The 17,267-nt window shown below is 43.1% G+C and overlaps 1 protein-coding gene across 1 annotated transcript in view; it reads right to left on the minus strand.

The window, feature by feature from the left end:
* rhpn2 (rhophilin, Rho GTPase binding protein 2) overlaps window positions 1-17,036 on the minus strand; it is a 123,233-nt gene extending 106,197 nt beyond the window's left edge. Inside the window, exon 1 of the mRNA XM_065012492.1 lies at window positions 16,713-17,036. Within this exon, the coding sequence (XP_064868564.1) occupies window positions 16,713-16,778 (66 nt within the window). The 5' untranslated portion in view covers window positions 16,779-17,036. The remainder of the gene's footprint in view (window positions 1-16,712) is intronic.
* Window positions 17,037-17,267: the final 231 nt, after the last annotated feature.

Raw genomic sequence — 17,267 nt, forward strand, 5'->3', positions numbered from 1 at the left:
ACTACACAATAGGTTGTTAATGGAAGCCTTTAGCCTAGCATATTTACTACACAATAGGTTGTTAATGGAAGCCTTTAGTCTAGCATATTTACTACACAATAGGTTGTTAATGGAAGCCTTTAGCCTAGCATATTTACTACACAATAGGGTTAATGGAAGCCTTTAGCCTAGCATATTTACTACACAATAGGTTGTTAATGGAAGCCTTTAGCCTAGCATATTTACTACACACAATAGGTTGTTAATGGAAGCCTTTAGTCTAGCATATTTACTACACACAATAGGTTGTTAATGGAAGCCTTTAGCCTAGCATATTTACTACACACAATAGGTTGTTAATGGAAGCCTTTAGCCTAGCATATTTACTACACACAATAGGTTGTTAATGGAAGCCTTTAGCCTAGCATATTTACTACACACAATAGGTTGTTAATGGAAGCCTTTAGCCTAGCATATTTACTACACACAATAGGTTGTTAATGGAAGCCTTTAGCCTAGCATATTTACTACACAATAGGTTGTTAATGGAAGCCTTTAGCCTAGCATATTTACTACACACAATAGGTTGTTAATGGAAGCCTTTAGCCTAGCATATTTACTACACACAATAGGTTGTTAATGGAAGCCTTTAGCCTAGCATATTTACTACACACAATAGGTTGTTAATGGAAGCCTTTAGCCTAGCATATTTACTACACACAATAGGTTGTTAATGGAAGCCTTTAGCCTAGCATATTTACTAGACAATAGGTTGTTAATGGAAGCCTTTAGCCTAGCATATTTACTAGACAAAAGGTTGTTAATGGAAGCCTTTAGCCTAGCATATTTACTACACACAATAGGTTAATGGAAGCCTTTAGCCTAGCATATTTACTACACACAATAGGTTAATCGAAGCCTTTAGCCTAGCATATTTACTACACACAATAGGTTGTTAATGGAAGCCTTTAGCCTAGCATATTTACTACACACAATAGGTTGTTAATGGAAGCCTTTAGCCTAGCATATTTACTACACACAATAGGTTGTTAATGGAAGCCTTTAGCCTAGCATATTTACTACACACAATAGGTTGTTAATGGAAGCCTTTAGCCTAGCATATTTACTACACAATAGGTTGTTAATGGAAGCCTTTAGCCTAGCATATTTACTACACACAATAGGTTGTTAATGGAAGCCTTTAGCCTAGCATATTTACTACACACAATAGGTTGTTAATGGAAGCCTTTAGCCTAGCATATTTACTACACACAATAGGTTGTTAATGGAAGCCTTTAGCCTAGCATATTTACTACACACAATAGGTTGTTAATGGAAGCCTTTAGCCTAGCATATTTACTACACACAATAGGTTGTTAATGGAAGCCTTTAGCCTAGCATATTTACTACACACAATAGGTTGTTAATGGAAGCCTTTAGCCTAGCATATTTACTACACACAATAGGTTGTTAATGGAAGCCTTTAGCCTAGCATATTTACTACACACAATAGGTTGTTAATGGAAGCCTTTAGCCTAGCATATTTACTAGACAATAGGTTGTTAATGGAAGCCTTTAGCCTAGCATATTTACTAGACAATAGGTTGTTAATGGAAGCCTTTAGCCTAGCATATTTACTACACACAATAGGTTGTTAATGGAAGCCTTTAGCCTAGCATATTTACTAGACAATAGGTTGTTAATGGAAGCCTTTAGCCTAGCATATTTACTACACACAATAGGTTGTTAATGGAAGCCTTTAGCCTAGCATATTTACTACACACAATAGGTTGTTAATGGAAGCCTTTAGCCTAGCATATTTACTACACACAATAGGTTGTTAATGGAAGCCTTTAGCCTAGCATATTTACTACACACAATAGGTTGTTAATGGAAGCCTTTAGCCTAGCATATTTACTACACACAATAGGTTGTTAATGGAAGCCTTTAGCCTAGCATATTTACTACACACAATAGGTTGTTAATGGAAGCCTTTAGCCTAGCATATTTACTACACACAATAGGTTGTTAATGGAAGCCTTTAGCCTAGCATATTTACTACACACAATAGGTTGTTAATGGAAGCCTTTAGCCTAGCATATTTACTACTACACAATAGGTTGTTAATGGAAGCCTTTAGCCTAGCATATTTACTACACACAATAGGTTGTTAATGGAAGCCTTTAGCCTAGCATATTTACTACACACAATAGGTTGTTAATGGAAGCCTTTAGCCTAGCATATTTACTACACACAATAGGTTGTTAATGGAAGCCTTTAGCCTAGCATATTTACTACACACAATAGGTTGTTAATGGAAGCCTTTAGCCTAGCATATTTACTAGACAATAGGTTGTTAATGGAAGCCTTTAGCCTAGCATATTTACTACACACAATAGGTTGTTAATGGAAGCCTTTAGCCTAGCATATTTACTACACACAATAGGTTGTTAATGGAAGCCTTTAGCCTAGCATATTTACTACACACAATAGGTTGTTAATGGAAGCCTTTAGCCTAGCATATTTACTACACACAATAGGTTGTTAATGGAAGCCTTTAGCCTAGCATATTTACTACACACAATAGGTTGTTAATGGAAGCCTTTAGCCTAGCATATTTACTACACACAATAGGTTGTTAATGGAAGCCTTTAGCCTAGCATATTTACTACACACAAGGTTGTTATGGAAGCCTTTTAGCATATTTTAAGGTTGTTAATGGAAGCCTTTAGCCTAGCATATTTACTACACACAATAGGTTGTTAATGGAAGCCTTTAGCTAGCATATTTAGCAGGTTGTTATTTACATATTTACTACACACAATAGGTTGTTAATGGAAGCCTTTAGCCTAGCATATTTACTACACACAATAGGTTGTTAATGGAAGCCTTTAGCCTAGCATATTTACTACACACAATAGGTTGTTAATGGAAGCCTTTAGCCTAGCATATTTACTACACACAATAGGTTGTTAATGGAAGCCTTTAGCCTAGCATATTTACTACACACAATAGGTTGTTAATGGAAGCCTTTAGCCTAGCATATTTACTACACACAATAGGTTGTTAATGGAAGCCTTTAGCCTAGCATATTTACTACACACAATAGGTTGTTAATGGAAGCCTTTAGCCTAGCATATTTACTACACACAATAGGTTGTTAATGGAAGCCTTTAGCCTAGCATATTTACTACACACAATAGGTTGTTAATGGAAGCCTTTAGCCTAGCATATTTACTACACACAATAGGTTGTTAATGGAAGCCTTTAGCCTAGCATATTTACTACAATAGGTTGTTACACAATAGGTTGTTAATGGAAGCCTTTAGCCTAGCATATTTACTACACAATAGGTTGTTAATGGAAGCCTTTAGCCTAGCATATTTACTACACAATAGGTTGTTAATGGAAGCCTTTAGCCTAGCATATTTACTACACAATAGGTTGTTAATGGAAGCCTTTAGCCTAGCATATTTACTACACACAATAGGTTGTTAATGGAAGCCTTTAGCCTAGCATATTTACTACACACAATAGGTTGTTAATGGAAGCCTTTAGCCTAGCATATTTACTACACAATAGGTTGTTAATGGATGCCTTTAGCCTAGCATATTAATCCAAAACACACTGCTGGACTGAACACATGCATTGAATAAACCCTACAGGAAACCCCAACAGTTTAACCTATAAAATAACGTCTCTCTTTGAGATGTCATTGTGACTCTTCATAAAGTCCCATATCTGATTGGCCCTACGGACAATCCACTACGTTAGGCATCTCTGTCACAGACAACATTCTATCTTCTACGGTCCTAGAGCCTATAGGCTATGATCCAATCCCAATCCCACTGAAACCCCAAATCCTGACTCACGTAAAATATTCCTACCTTTATTCTGTAACCCATAGGCTGCATTATGAAAGCATGTCTAGCCTACGCATGTCAAAATACTTCTAGAATATCCCCCTAGCATATTTATATCAAATCAAATCAAATTTATTTATATAGCCCTTCGTATATCAGCTGATATCTCAAAGTGCTGTACAGAAATATCTCATATTGCTGCCTGTAGAGTTTAGGGTAGAGAACGTGTGATCAACAAAACCATATGAGAGTAGATATGAATAGAGTTGGTCCACGTTAAAATACCTTGAATATTTAAAAACTATTCTCTACTCTTCATCTCTCCGTTATTCATGAGCTGATCGGCTTTATAAAATCCTCCAGTCCATTTAGCAAAAATATTTGGGTCATTCATTGAAGGAGGTTATCTAGCAAGATCATTTGACTTTAGTTTTGACTGCCGTTAGTCACAAGGCTATAGTGTGTATGAGTCAACAAGGCTATAGTCAGAGTGTAGCCAAGTCAACAAGGCTATAGTCAGAGTGTAGCCAAGTCACCAAGGCTATAGTCAGAGTGTAGCCAGGTGTTAGCCAAGCATCACAACAAGGCTATAGTCAGAGTGTAGCCAAGTCACCAAGGCTATAGTCAGAGTGTAGCCAAGTCTATAGTCAAGGCTATAGTCAGAGTGTAGCCAAGTCACCAAGGCTATAGTCAGAGCCAAGTAGCCAAGTCAGTTAACAAGGCTATAGTCAGAGTGTAACCAAGTCAACAAGGCTATAGTCAGAGTGTAGCCAAGTCAACAAGGCTATAGTCAGAGTGTAGCCAAGTCAACAAGGCTATAGTCAGGTTGTGTCAAGTCAACAAGGCTATAGTCAGAGTGTAGCCAAGTCAACAAGGCTATAGTCAGAGTGTGAAGCCAAGTCAACAAGGCTATAGTCAGAGTGTGTAGCCAAGTCAACAAGGCTATAGTCAGAGTGTAGCCAAGTCAACAAGGCTATAGTCAGAGTGTAGCCAAGTCAACAAGGCTATAGTCAGAGTGTGTAGCCAAGTCAACAAGGCTATAGTCAGAGTGTGTAGCCAAGTCAACAAGGCTATAGTCAGAGTGTGTAGCCATAGTCAGAGTGTGTAGCCAAGTCAACAAGGCTATAGTCAGAGTGTGTAGCCAAGTCAACAAGGCTATAGTCAGAGTGTGTAGCCAAGTCAACAAGGCTATAGTCAGAGTGTGTAGCCAAGTCAACAAGGCTATAGTCAGAGTGTGTGCAAGAGTCAGAGTGTGTAGCCAAGTCAACGCTATAGTCAAGGTGACACAGCGTAGCCAAGTCCCCTTCTTATTCGGGGAGAGCCCTGGTGTACAGACCAGATATTGGCTTTTTTTAAAGAAAAATGGACACTTCCAAAAAAAAAAGAAATTTTTTTTATTTCCCCAGAAATCTCTTCATCAATATCTCCCCAGAAATCTCTTCATCAATATTTCCCCAGAAATCTCTTCATCAATATTTCCCCAGAAATCTCTTCATCAATATTTCCCCAGAAATCTCTTCATCAATATTTCCCCAGAAATCTCTTCATCAATATGAATTATAAACCGGTAGTGAAACTAGGTAGATTTTGAGGGGATAATATGAATCCCAAGGAATGTCTTCCTGATTGGTCCTTTAGATACTGCAGCCGGCTGAAATCCATTTAGTCAGGTGTCAATCTGAATCTTAAATCACAGTAGAGAAACAGCGTACTGTAGGGGTCGATTTATGTCCCGAACCTTCCAGAGGTTCAATGGAGAGCCTCTCATAGAACAGACTCCTATTAAAAACAGTCCCAGAACAGAGTCCTGTTAAAAACAGTCCCAGAACAGAGTCCTGTTAAAAACAGTCCCAGAACAGAGTCCTGTTAAAAACAGTCCCAGAACAGAGTCCTATTAAAAACAGTCCCAGAACAGACTCCTATTAAAAACAGTCCCAGAACAGACTCCTATTAGTCCCAGAACAGACTCCTATTAAAAACAGTCCCAGAACAGACTCCTATTAGTCCCAGAACAGAGTCCTGTTAAAAACAGTCCCAGAACAGAGTGCTATTAGTCCCAGAACAGACTCCTATTAGTCCCAGAACAGACTCCTATTAGTCCCAGAACAGACTCCTATTAGTCCCAGAACAGACTCCTATTAGTCCCAGAACAGACTCCTATTAAAATTAGTCCCAGAACAGACTCCTATTAGTCCCAGAACAGAGTCCTATTAAAAACAGTCCCAGAACAGAGTCATATTAGCCCCAGAACAGAGTCCTATTAGTCCCAGAACAGACTCCTATTAAAAACAGTCCCAGAACAGACTCCTATTAGTCCCAGAACAGAGTCCTATTAAAAACAGTCCCAGAACAGAGTCCTATTAGTCCCAGAACAGAGTCCTATTAGTCCCAGAACAGACTCCTATTAAAAACAGTCCCAGAACAGAGTCCTATTAAAAACAGTCCCAGAACAGAGTCCTATTAAAAACAGTCCCAGAACAGACTCCTATTAAAAACAGTCCCAGAACAGAGTGCTATTAGTCCCAGAACAGACTCCTATTAAAAACAGTCCCAGAACAGAGTGCTATTAGTCCCAGAACAGACTCATATTAAAAACAGTCCCAGAACAGACTCCTATTAGTCCCAGAACAGACTCCTGTTAAAAACAGTCCCAGAACAGACTCCTATTAGTCCCAGAACAGACTCCTATTAAAAACAGTCCCAGAACAGACTCCTATTGGTCAGAACAGAGTCCTATTAAAAACAGTCCCAGAACAGAGTCCTATTAAAAACAGTCCCAGAACAGAGTCCTATTAAAAACAGTCCCAGAACAGAGTCCTATTAAAAACAGTCCCAGAACAGACTCCTATTAAAAACAGTCCCAGAACAGACTAAACTGATCCTAGGTCAGCACAACTACATTGAGAGGCTCTTGATGAAAACAGGCCCAGAACAGACTAAACTGATCCTAGGTCAGCACAACTACATTGAGAGGCTCTTGATGAAAACAGTCCCAGAACAGACTAAACTGATCCTAGGTCAGCACAACTACATTGAGAGGCTCTTGATGAAAACAGGCCCAGAACAAACTAAACTGATCCTAGGTCAGCACAACTACATTGAGAGGCTCTTGATGAAAACAGGCCCAGAACAGACTCCTATTAGAGTGTTCATTAGTAATGGAGCTCAGCCTGGGACAAAGACTCTCCAGTCTCTCTCAGCTTCGGTCTGGACCAACAGACTGGGAACTGTGTCTGCTGGCCACTAACAAGCTCCCAATAACAAGCCCCAAGTTATATTCTGCATCCCAAATGGCCCCCGACATAGGGCCTTGGTCAAAGTAGTGCACTATGGGCCCGGAGAACAGGTGGAGGGGGGTCCAATTTGGACGCCGACATAGTAAATGAGGGAACAGTCGAGGTAGCTGCCTCTCTCGTCTTTGGACAGACTACTGAAGAGACCCCTCTCCATTGAACCGTTCAGAGTAAAGGAGGAGTGTTGTGTAACGTTAAAACATAAAGAACAACATGAATGTAGAGCCCCGGTTTCATCACGGTAAACATCTCTAGACGTTATACAAACTGTCTAATTGGACAAGGAGGACAGAAATAAGGTCAGAGTTCACCCTCACGGTTTAATTTCTCCTGCAGCAGCACAATATAATGAGGTTTGGCTACAAACACAGTTAAACCCTAATTAAAAGGGATGATTCAATGTTATTTTGCAGTAGAAACACAGGGACTTTTTACTGTGTTTCCTCTGACATTGTCCAGACAGACTGCAGAGGCAGTGGTTGTACCAAATGGAGCCCTATTCCCTATATAGGGCACTACTTTAGACCAGGGCCCTATTCCCTATATAGTGCACTACTATAGACCAGAGCCCCCTATTGGTACTACTATAGACCAGAGCCCTATTCCTATATAGTGGTACTACTATAGACCAGAGCCCTATTCCCTATATAGTGGTACTACTTTAGACCAGAGCCCTATTCCCTATATAGTGTGGTACTACTATAGACCAGAGCCCTATTCCCTATATAGGGCACTACTATAGACCAGAGCCCTATTCCCTATATAGTGCACTACTTTAGACCAGGGCCCAATTCCCTATATAGTGCACTACTTTAGACCAGGGCCCTATTCCCTATATAGTGCACTACTATAGACCAGAGCCCTATTCCCTATATAGTGGTACTAGTGCATTTTAGACCAGAGCCCTATTCCCTATATAGTGCACTACTATAGACCAGAGCCCTATTCCCTATATAGTGGTACTACTATAGACCAGAGCCCTATTCCCTACTATAGTGCACTACTTTAGACCAGGGCCCAATTGCCCTATATCAGCACCTATTCCCTATATATAGTGGTACTACTTTAGACCAGGGCCCTGTTCCCTATATAGTACACTACTTTAGACCAGGGCCCTGTTCCCTATATAGTACACTACTTTAGACCAGGGCTATGTAGGGATAGGGTGCCATTTAGGACACATCCCCAGCCTCTCTTTCTCTGGGACCAGGCACATGTTGTCAATTAGTCTGAGTGGTTTGGGACTGGGCCTTGAGCTGATTCTACGTCAATGGTATCTGGCTGCTGCTGGGGGACAAACATCCCTAACGGGGGACAAACATCCCTAACGCCTGGGGGGGCAAACGTCCCTAACGCCTGGGTGGGGGTGGCAAACGTCCCTAACGCCTGGGTGGGGGGCGGACAAACGTCCCTAACGACCTGCTCAGGGAAACAGCAGAGGTTTGGGAACCCGGCCTGAAACCACGTTACCATGGCATCTCACAGGATTATCGGCAGACCAGGAGTTGAGCGGCGAGTCTGTGGAGCATTTGTTAGAGCAGCATAGTAAATCACTGAGCTCATTCTCACCAGGCAGAGAAGACTAGACAGAGAGCGAGAGACAGAGAGCGAGAGACAGAGAGGAGCGAGAGAGACAGAGAGCGAGAGACAGAGAGCGAGAGACACAGAGAGAGCGAGAGACACAGAGCCGAGAGACACAGAGCCGAGAGACACAGAGCCGAGAGACACAGAGCGAGAGACACAGAGCCGAGAGACACAGAGCCGAGAGACACAGAGCCGAGAGACACAGAGCCGAGAGACACAGAGAGACACAGAGCGAGAGACACAGAGCCGAGAGACACAGAGCCGAGAGACACAGAGCCGAGAGACACAGAGCCGAGAGACACAGAGCCGAGAGACACAGAGCCGAGAGACACAGAGCCGAGAGACACAGAGCCGAGAGACACAGAGCCGAGAGACACAGAGCCGAGAGACACAGAGCGAGAGACAGAAAAAAGGGCCAACACTTAACTCCACCAACGCCGAACACTGTTTCCAAATCCCAAATGTTGTTTAAACCTGACCAAATCACCAGGACTCCTGTAGGTCTTATTGCCCTGTGGTTTCCTGAATGTGCAAACCTCTTCAGACTTTGGCTGGACAAGCTTACAGGAGTGGGAAAGGTTGCTGTGGTGAAGACACTATGGAAAAACTCAAATCACTGTTCCATGAAATATACTGTTGCGTTCTACAAGAGAGACAGAGAGACAGAGCTAGAAAGAGAGAGCTAGAGAGAGAGAGAGAGAGAGAGCAAGAGAGAGAGCGAGAGAGAGAGAGAACCTGGAGAAGAGTCCCCTAAGCAAGCTGGTCCTGGGGGCTCTGTTCACAAACACAAACACACCCTACAGAGCCCCAGGACAGCAGTACAATTAGACCCAACCAAATCATGACAACAACAAAAAGATAATTACTTGACACATTGGAAAGAATTAACAAAAAAACAGAGCAAACTAGAATGCTATTTGGCCCTAAACAGAGAGTACACAGTGGCAGAATACCTGACCACTGTGACTGACCCAAACTTAAGGAAAGCTTTGACTATGCACAGACTCAGTGAGCATAGCCTTGCTATTGAGAAAGGCCGCCGTAGGCAGACATGGCTCTCAAGAGAAGACAGGCTATGTGCTCACTGCCCACAAAATGAGGTGGAAACTGAGCTGCACTTCCTAACCTCCTGCCCAATGTATGACCATATTAGAAACACATTTTTCCCTCAGAGAATTCGAAAACAAATCCAATTTTGAAAAACTCCCATATCTACTGGGTGAAATACCACAGTGTGACATCACAGCAGCAAGATTTGTGACCTGTTGCCACGAGAAAAGGGCAACCAGTGAAGAACAAACACCATTGTAAATACAACCCATATTTATGCTTATTTATTTGATATTGTGTCCTTTAACCATTTGTACATTGTTAAAACACTGTATATATATATAATATGACATTTGTAATGTCTTTATTGTTTTGAAACTTCTGTATGTGTAATGTTTACTGTTAATTTTTATTGTTTATTTCACTTTATATATTATCTACCTCACTTGCTTTGGCAATGTTAACACATGTTTCCCATGCCAATAAAGCCCTTGAATTGAAATTGAATTGAGAGAGAGAGGGAGAGGGAGCGAGAGAGAGGGAGAGAGAGAGAGAGAGAGAGAGAGGAGAGAGAGAGAGAGAGAGAGGAGCGAGAGAGAGAGAGAGAGGGAGAGAGAGAGAGAGGGAGCGAGAGAGAGAGAGAGAGGGGTCTAACTCCCACCCTCTCCCTTGATCAACAGACTCATAAACAGAGCATTAATAGACAGAGGAAGTCTGCTACAAAGCCTAAGGCCAGACTCTCTTCACAGGGAGATCAGGGCAGCTTGACTACAACAAAGACCCTTTTCAACACCTAAACCCTTTTCAACACCTATAACCCCCAATCATTTTCATCGCCGCCCTAACTACAGGTTGACTAAGAAAAACAAGCCTCTGCCCGGGCGGATACACAAATATGTGACTCCACTGGTTCAGCCTGTGAGAACGGTGACAGCCAGAGTCAACATGTTACGCCACGGTGAAGTCACATGACACCCTATGGACCCTGGTCAACAGTAGTGTTCAGTGAGAACGGTGACAGCCTGAGTCAACATGACACCCTTGTAGGGAATAGGGTGCTACTTGGGACAGTCTTACATAGGGAATAGGGTGCTACTTGGGACAGTCTTACATAGGGTGTCATGTGACTCCACTGGTTCAGCCATAGGGAATAGGGTGCTACTTGGGACAGTCTTACATAGCGAATAGGGTGCTACTTGGGACAGTCTTACATAGGGAATAGGGTGCTACTTGGGACAGTCTTACATAGGGAATAGGGTGCTACTTGGGACAGTCTTACACAGGGAATAGGGTGCGGACTTGGGACAGTCTTACATAGGGAATAGGGTGCTACCTTGGGACATATCCCATTACTCCACGACAGGCTGGGGAATTATCTTCCTCCATAGTTAAAGGTTACGGGACCTTGGGACATATCCCATTACTCCACGACAGGCTGGGGAATTATCTTCCTCCATAGTTAAAGGTTACGGGACCTTGGGACATATCCCATTACTCCACGACAGGCTGGGGAATTATCTTCCTCCATAGTTTAAAGGTTACGGGACCTTGGGACATATCCCATTACTCCACGACAGGCTGGGGAATTATCTTCCTCCATAGTTTAAAGGTTACGGGACCTTGGGACATATCCCATTACTCCACGACAGGCTGGGGAATTATCTTCCTCCATAGTTTAAAGGTTACGGGACCTTGGGACATATCCCATTACTCCACGACAGGCTAGGGAATTATCTTCCTCCATAGTTAAAGGTTACGGGACCTTTGTAAATATCTTACGACCGTGACCTTTGGACTCCAGAGTGGCGCAGCGGTCTAAGGCACTGGGCGTCACTACAGTCCCTGGTTCGAATCCAGGCTGTATCACAATCGGCCCGGCGTCGTCCGGGGTTTGGCCGGGCTAGGCCGTCATTGTAAATAACAATTTGTTCTCAAACTGACTTAACCCAGTTAAATAAAAGGTTTTCAACAAACAAATAAATGAGAAAGAGACAACCAGACCACCTGAGGTTGAAGAGGCGCTGCTGCGCCTTCTTCACGACGCTGTCAGTGTGAGTGGACCAATTCAGTTTGTCTGTGATGTGTATGCCGAGGAACTTAAAACTTGCTACCCTCTCCACTACTGTACAGATGGTCTTTATGGTGATCTATTTACTAGGCTCTACCCTGGGCTCCTGTACAGATGGTCTTTATGGTGATCTATTTACTAGGCTCTACCCTGGGCTCCTGTACAGATGGTCTTTATGGTGATCTATTTACTAGGCTCTACCCTGGGCTCCTGTACAGATGGTCTTTATGGTGATCTATTTACTAGGCTCTACCCTGGGCTCCTGTACAGATGGTCTTTATGGTGATCTATTTACTAGGCTCTACCCTGGGCTCCTGTACAGATGGTCTTTATGGTGATCTATTTACTAGGCTCTACCCTGGGCTCCTGTACAGATGGTCTTTATGGTGATCTATTTACTAGGCTCTACCCTGGGCTCCTGTACAGATGGTCTTTATGGTGATCTATTTACTAGGCTCTACCCTGGGCTCCTGTACAGATGGTCTTTATGGTGATCTATTTACTAGGCTCTACCCTGGGCTCCTGTACAGATGGTCTTTATGGTGATCTATTTACTAGGCTCTACCCTGGGCTCCTGTACAGATGGTCTTTATGGTGATCTATTTACTAGGCTCTACCCTGGGCTCCTGTACAGATGGTCTTTATGGTGATCTATTTACTAGGCTCTACCCTGGGCTCCTGTACAGATGGTCTTTATGGTGATCTATTTACTAGGCTCTACCCTGGGCTCCTGTACAGATGGTCTTTATGGTGATCTATTTACTAGGCTCTACCCTGGGCTCCTGTACAGATGGTCTTTATGGTGATCTATTTACTAGGCTCTACCCTGGGCTCCTGTACAGATGGTCTTTATGGTGATCTATTTACTAGGCTCTACCCTGGGCTCCTGTACAGATGGTCTTTATGGTGATCTATTTACTAGGCTCTACCCTGGGCTCCTGTGGATATCTATTATACAATTGAAGAGTCAACCATTTGACCGACATCCTGTTTCTCCAGAAACTAAACCCCTTTCTCCAGAAACTAAACCCCTTTCTCCAAAAACTAAACCCCTTTCTCCAGAAACTAAACCCCTTTCTCCAGAAACTAAACCCCCTTCTCCAGAAACTAAACCCCCTTCTCCAGAAACTAAACCCCCCAGAAACTAAACCCCTTTCTCCAGAAACTCCCAGGAATCGAAGATTCAATCCAGGAGAAACTACGTCTCTGAAGAATAACTCTGGTTTCATGACAGGTCTTTCATTGGCTGTGTCCCAAATGGCCCCTCTAGAGCACTAAACCCCCTTTCCAGAAACCAGGGCCCTTCTCGTTGGGAAACTTTAGACCAGGGCCCCTCAATCTCACCCATATCTCACTTGGGGAATCTCACCCACATCCACATCTCACTTATTTCACCCATATGACCCATCCACCCACATCCCACCCACATCCCACCCAGCACCACATCTCACCCATATCTCACCCACATCCCACCCATCCCATCTCACCCATATCTCACCCACATCCCATCCACTTCTCACCCATATCTCACCCATATCTCACCCATATCTCACCCATATCTCACCCACATCCCATCCACTTCTCACCCATATCTCACCCATATCTCACCCATATCTCACCCATATCTCACCCACATCCCACCCACATCCCATCCACTTCTCACCCATATCTCACCCACATCTCTCGCCGAGTCCACAGTGTGTTAATGGAAACATGATTGTGCATCCGACTCCTGAGCAGCTCCGTGTAAACAAGCGTAGGGTTTGGTATCTTCTAGCAGACTGCCAAGATATCTCTCTAAACCTCGCCAGCTTGGTATCCAGGGGGGGATGTTCCTCAGAAAGACAAACACACACCACAGACAGGAACACAAAACACACACCACAGACAGGAAGGAGCACAAACACACACCACAGACAGGAGCACAAAACACACACCACAGACAGGAGCACAAAACACACACCACAGACAGGAGCACAAAACACACACCACAGACAGGAGCACAAAACACACACCACAGACAGGAACACAAACACACACCACAGACAGGAACACAAAACACACACCACAGACAGGAACACAAACACACACCACAGACAGGAGCACAAAACACACACCACAGACAGGAACACAAAACACACACCACAGACAGGAAGGAGCACACACACACACACACACCACAGACAGGAGCACAAAACACACACCACAGACACACAGACAGGAAGGAGCACACACACACACCACAGACAGGAGCACAAACACACACCACAGACAGGAGCACAAAACACACCACAGACAGGAACACAAACACACACCACAGACAGGAGCACAAAACACACACCACAGACAGGAGCACAAAACACACACCACAGACAGGAGCACAAAACACACACCACAGACAGGAACACAAAACACACACCACAGACAGGAACACAAACACACACCACAGACAGGAACACAAACACACACCACAGACAGGAACACAAACACACACCACAGACAGCAACACAAAACACACACCACAGACAGGAGCACAAACACACACCACAGACAGGAACACAAACACACACCACAGACAGGAGCACAAAACACACACCACAGACAGGAAAACAAACACCACAGACAGGAACACACACCACAGACAGGAACACAAACACACACCACAGACAGGAGCACAAACACACACCACAGACAGGAACACAAACACACACCACAGACAGGAACACAAACACACACCACAGACAGGAACACAAACACACACCACAGACAGGAACACAAACACACACCACAGACAGGAACACAAACACACACCACAGACAGGAGCACAAACACACACCACAGACAGGAGCACAAACACACACCACAGACAGGAACACAAAACACACACCACAGACACACAGGCAGGAAGCAGCACACACACCTCAGTAGATAAAAGCATTCCATAAATACCTGATAATGTATTCACAGTAGGCTGTAAGATATAGGTCCATTAGGCTGGCCACTATCATCACCCCCCCCCACACACACACACGCCCAATACTCCCTAATAGTTTCTTTCTTGTTAGCAAAATAATGGGAGCAATAGGATATAAGGTTTATGTTCTTTCACCCTGGTCCCGTCTTTAAACGGACCAAGTGATCAGTTGCTCATCCACAGATTGAGATATTTTGGCTCAAACACATTAAGGAAATAAATTCCACAAAGGAACTTTTAACACGGCGCACCCGTGAATTGAAATGCAGCATTCCAGGTGACTACCTCATGAATCTGGTTGAGAGAATGCCAAGATTGTGCAAAGCTGTCATCAAGGCGGCAGGGTAGCCTAGTGGTTAGAGCGTTGGACTAGTAACCGGAAGGTTACAAGTTCAACCCCCCGAGCTGACAAGGTACAAATCTGTCGTTCTGCCCTTGAACAGGCAGTTAACCCACTGTTCCCAGGCCGTCATTGAAAATAAGAATTTGTTCTTAACTGACTTGCCTGGTTAAATAAAATAAAAAAGGCAAAGGAGAATTTGAAAAATCTCAAATATAAAATATATTTTGTTTACTACACCTTTTTGGTTACTACATGATTCCATATGTGTTATTTCATAGTGTTGATGTCTTCAATATTATTCTATAAGGTAGAAAATAGTCAACATAAAGAAAAACCCTTGAATGAGTAGGTGTTAGTCAAAGGTTTTGCATCTCTACAATATTTTAATGTCGATTCTTGTATCTCACCACATTAGTTATTAACATGATGATTTAGCAATCAGTTGTGTTGTGACAAGGTAGGGGTGGTATACAATAGAGAGCCCTATTTGGTAAAAGACCAAGTCCATAATATGGCCAGAACAACTTAAATGAGCAAAGAGTAACGACAGTCCATCCTTACTTTAAGACATGAAGGAAAAGTCAATACGGAACATTTCAAGAACTTTTAAAGTTTCTTCAAGTGCAGTCGAAAAAAACCATCCAGCGCTATGATGAAACTGGCTCTCATGAGGACCGCCACAGGATCGGTAGACCCAGAGTTCCCTCTGCTGCTACGGAGGAGTTCATTAGAGGTACCAGCCTCATAAATGACAGCCCAAATAAATGTGGGGGGTGCTGCATCAGATGACCTGGCCTCCACAATCACCCGACCTCAACTCAATTGAGATTGTTTGGGATGAGTTGGACCGCAGAGTGAAGGAAAAGCATCCAACAAGTGCTCAGCATATGGGGAAACTCCTTCAAGACTGTTGGAAAAGCATTCCAGGTGAAGCTGGTTGAGAGAATGCCAAGAGTGGGCAAAGCTGTCACCAAGGCAACGGGTGGCTATTTGAAGAATCTCAAATATAACATATTTAGATTTGTTTAACACTTTTTTTTTTGGTTTACTACATGATTCCGTATGTGTTATTTCATAGTTTTGATGTCTTCACAATTATTTTACAAATGTATAAAATAGAATAAAATAAAGAAAAGCCCTTGTAAAAACGTTTGAACTGTAGTGTATATCACCAGAAGATCTTTGACAACCAACTGCCGTATGTTCCAATACGATAGCGACCAAATGACTTTAAGTGGCCACTGCCACACCTGCCAATCAGTCAACCCCATTAAAAACCGCAGATAGCGTTATCGTATTTATAAGAAAACAGGGCATAAACCACTAATCAAACAGGTAGTACGTCAGACATCAACACCGGTTGTTTTGATAGAGATGAAATACATCAGAAATACATCCACTAGGCCGCTATTCATTTCAGTGAAAGCAGAAACACTTGCGTTCATAACAGACAGAGTCCATTCATAAGTGAACGGTTTGTAACACATTAATCGTTATGAACGTCCCCTGCGTAACCGCGCTATCATCTTTATCATAAAAAAAACTTAAAATCACTCACCTTTTTAAAATATCCATTTTGACCCGCTCGGTCCTTGATTCCGTTGGTAAGTATTGTATCCGTCATTCTGAACTTTTAAAACGCAGCCAAAAGCTTCGAAGAAATACGGAAAACGGGAATATCGTTGTGAGCCTGTTATTCAACAGGTGCGCTTTCCCCAGCTATTACAATCAGTCACTGGTTCGGTCTCTCGTCTATTCGTTATGTGACATCACTCTTACCAGACAGTCGCTATTCTCCGCGCAGCTAAACTAGAAACCCCACCCCGAGAGTGTGACGGCAGCGGATCCGCAGCGCAGACAAAACGGTAAAGTTATCAGTATCTTTAGTTGCAGTGTGTTGCTTTTGTAGGTAGGCGGGGCTCCAATCGCTCCTCTTGAGTATTTGCATAAGAGGCGTAGCCCTCTGCCCAGGAGCCTGCTTCATGGTTGTACGTGGAAGGATCCTTTGTCTTTAGAGAAAACACATTCCATATGTTTGGCTTAGCCTACTTTTCTTTTATTACTTTTCTTCTTGTTCCTCTCACCTACATAGAGAACGGCAACTTATAGCTGC

The sequence above is a fragment of the Oncorhynchus nerka genome, linkage group LG27 (genome assembly GCF_034236695.1).
Source record: "Oncorhynchus nerka isolate Pitt River linkage group LG27, Oner_Uvic_2.0, whole genome shotgun sequence".
In the NCBI taxonomy this organism is placed as follows: domain Eukaryota; kingdom Metazoa; phylum Chordata; class Actinopteri; order Salmoniformes; family Salmonidae; genus Oncorhynchus; species Oncorhynchus nerka.